The sequence below is a fragment of the Sinocyclocheilus rhinocerous genome, unplaced genomic scaffold, assembly GCF_001515625.1.
Source record: "Sinocyclocheilus rhinocerous isolate Xijiao unplaced genomic scaffold, SAMN03320098_v1.1 C36670118, whole genome shotgun sequence".
Lineage (NCBI taxonomy): Eukaryota > Metazoa > Chordata > Actinopteri > Cypriniformes > Cyprinidae > Sinocyclocheilus > Sinocyclocheilus rhinocerous.
This window is the reverse complement of record NW_015784669.1, coordinates 1-1489: the sequence shown is the minus strand read 5'-3', so window position 1 is coordinate 1489 and position 1489 is coordinate 1. Positions and strand designations below refer to the sequence as shown.

The 1489-nt window shown below is 39.4% G+C and overlaps 1 protein-coding gene across 1 annotated transcript; it reads left to right on the top strand.

Annotated features, from left to right (window-relative positions):
• Positions 1-8: 8 nt before the first annotated feature.
• On the top strand, positions 9-1481 carry LOC107736388 (DNA-(apurinic or apyrimidinic site) lyase-like; the record flags this gene model as incomplete). Its single annotated transcript, XM_016547817.1, has 4 exons — positions 9-128; positions 213-376; positions 545-737; positions 1273-1481. Coding segments are annotated over exons 1-4 (627 nt in total), but the record flags the coding sequence as incomplete, so codon positions are not given.
• Positions 1482-1489: the final 8 nt, after the last annotated feature.

The following is a 1489-nucleotide window of genomic DNA, read 5'->3' as shown; positions in this document are numbered from 1 at the left end:
TCTTGTAGGTGTTCGTGTGTGTGCTGTCAGTTTCTTACGCGTGTGTGGTCTTAAAACAACTGTAAGCATGCCTAAAAGAGCCAAGAAGAACGAGGAAGCTGTCGAGGGGGAGACTGGCAATGGAGCTGGTACAGAGTTTTAATACTATATTTAAAAAAAAAAGTTTGCATCTTCACAAAGTGCATCAGATAACATGGAGTTTTCTATCACAGAACCTGCAAAGAAAGAGAAAAAGGGGAAGGAGCCAGAGGCCCCAATTCTGTATGAAGATCCTCCAGATAAGATGACCAGTAAGGATGGTCGTGCATCCAACATGAAGATCACCTCCTGGAATGTGGACGGTCTGCGCGCTTGGGTCAGAAAGAACGGCCTTGATGTGAGAATTCAACATACAAGACATTGATTGTGTTTTGCATGTACTGCATGGTCCTCTTTGTGAAGTCTAGCCAGTCTCTGTGTCTTTATTTAGTATTTTTGTGTGAGTCTATGTCAGATTGGTAGAGGTATGGACTCTTCAATTTCTTTGTTTTTTGTCTGTTTGCAGTGGGTGCGCAAGGAGGATCCAGATGTGCTGTGTCTGCAGGAGACTAAGTGCGCTGAGAAAGCCCTGCCATCTGAGATCACTGACATGCCTGAGTATCCACACAAGTACTGGGCTGGATCAGAGGATAAGGAGGGTTACAGCGGAGTCGCCATGCTCTGCAAGACTGAACCACTCAGTGTCACCTATGGTATTGGTAAGTGTCTTTTTTTTCCCATATTTGTAAGGATTTCAATATTGTATGACCCATGTGAATTGCATAATCTCCATCTATGCAACGGCTGTGTTTCACTTATAGTATGCATTTAAAAACACAATGCAAACAACCATGTTTCCAAATTTGTAATCAGAATTGTTTATAAATCTTTTGTCAGCAAAGTGGATTTAAGGTCTCCCTGCAGTTTGCAAACAAAATAAAAGCACTATGTTTGAACACAAAGAAATTAAGATGGCTATTTTAATTTGAGGTTTGTCCTACTATACTAAAATTACTATTATTAATAGAAGTAATAGTAGTATTTATATACTTGTTTTTATTTTACAGTACAATAGTTTTATTGCAAGGTCATATTTCTTTATTAAGTTTTATAATTTAAATATAATATTAATGTTGTTAGTAGTAGTAGTAAATACTTATATTTTACACTACAATAGTAGTATTGCAATAGTCATGTATTTCTTTGATTTCATTATGAAATCAATCTTTTAAATCTCATTCTGCCTCAATATAGGTAAAGAGGAACATGATAAAGAAGGTCGGGTTATCACTGCTGAGTTTCCATCTTTCTTCCTGGTTACGGCGTATGTGCCTAATGCCAGTCGTGGTTTGGTGCGACTCGACTACCGTAAGACCTGGGATGTGGATTTCCGGGCCTACCTGAGTGGCTTGGACCAGCGCAAGCTCCTGGTGCTGTGTGGAGATCTGAATGTGGCCCACCAAGAGATTGA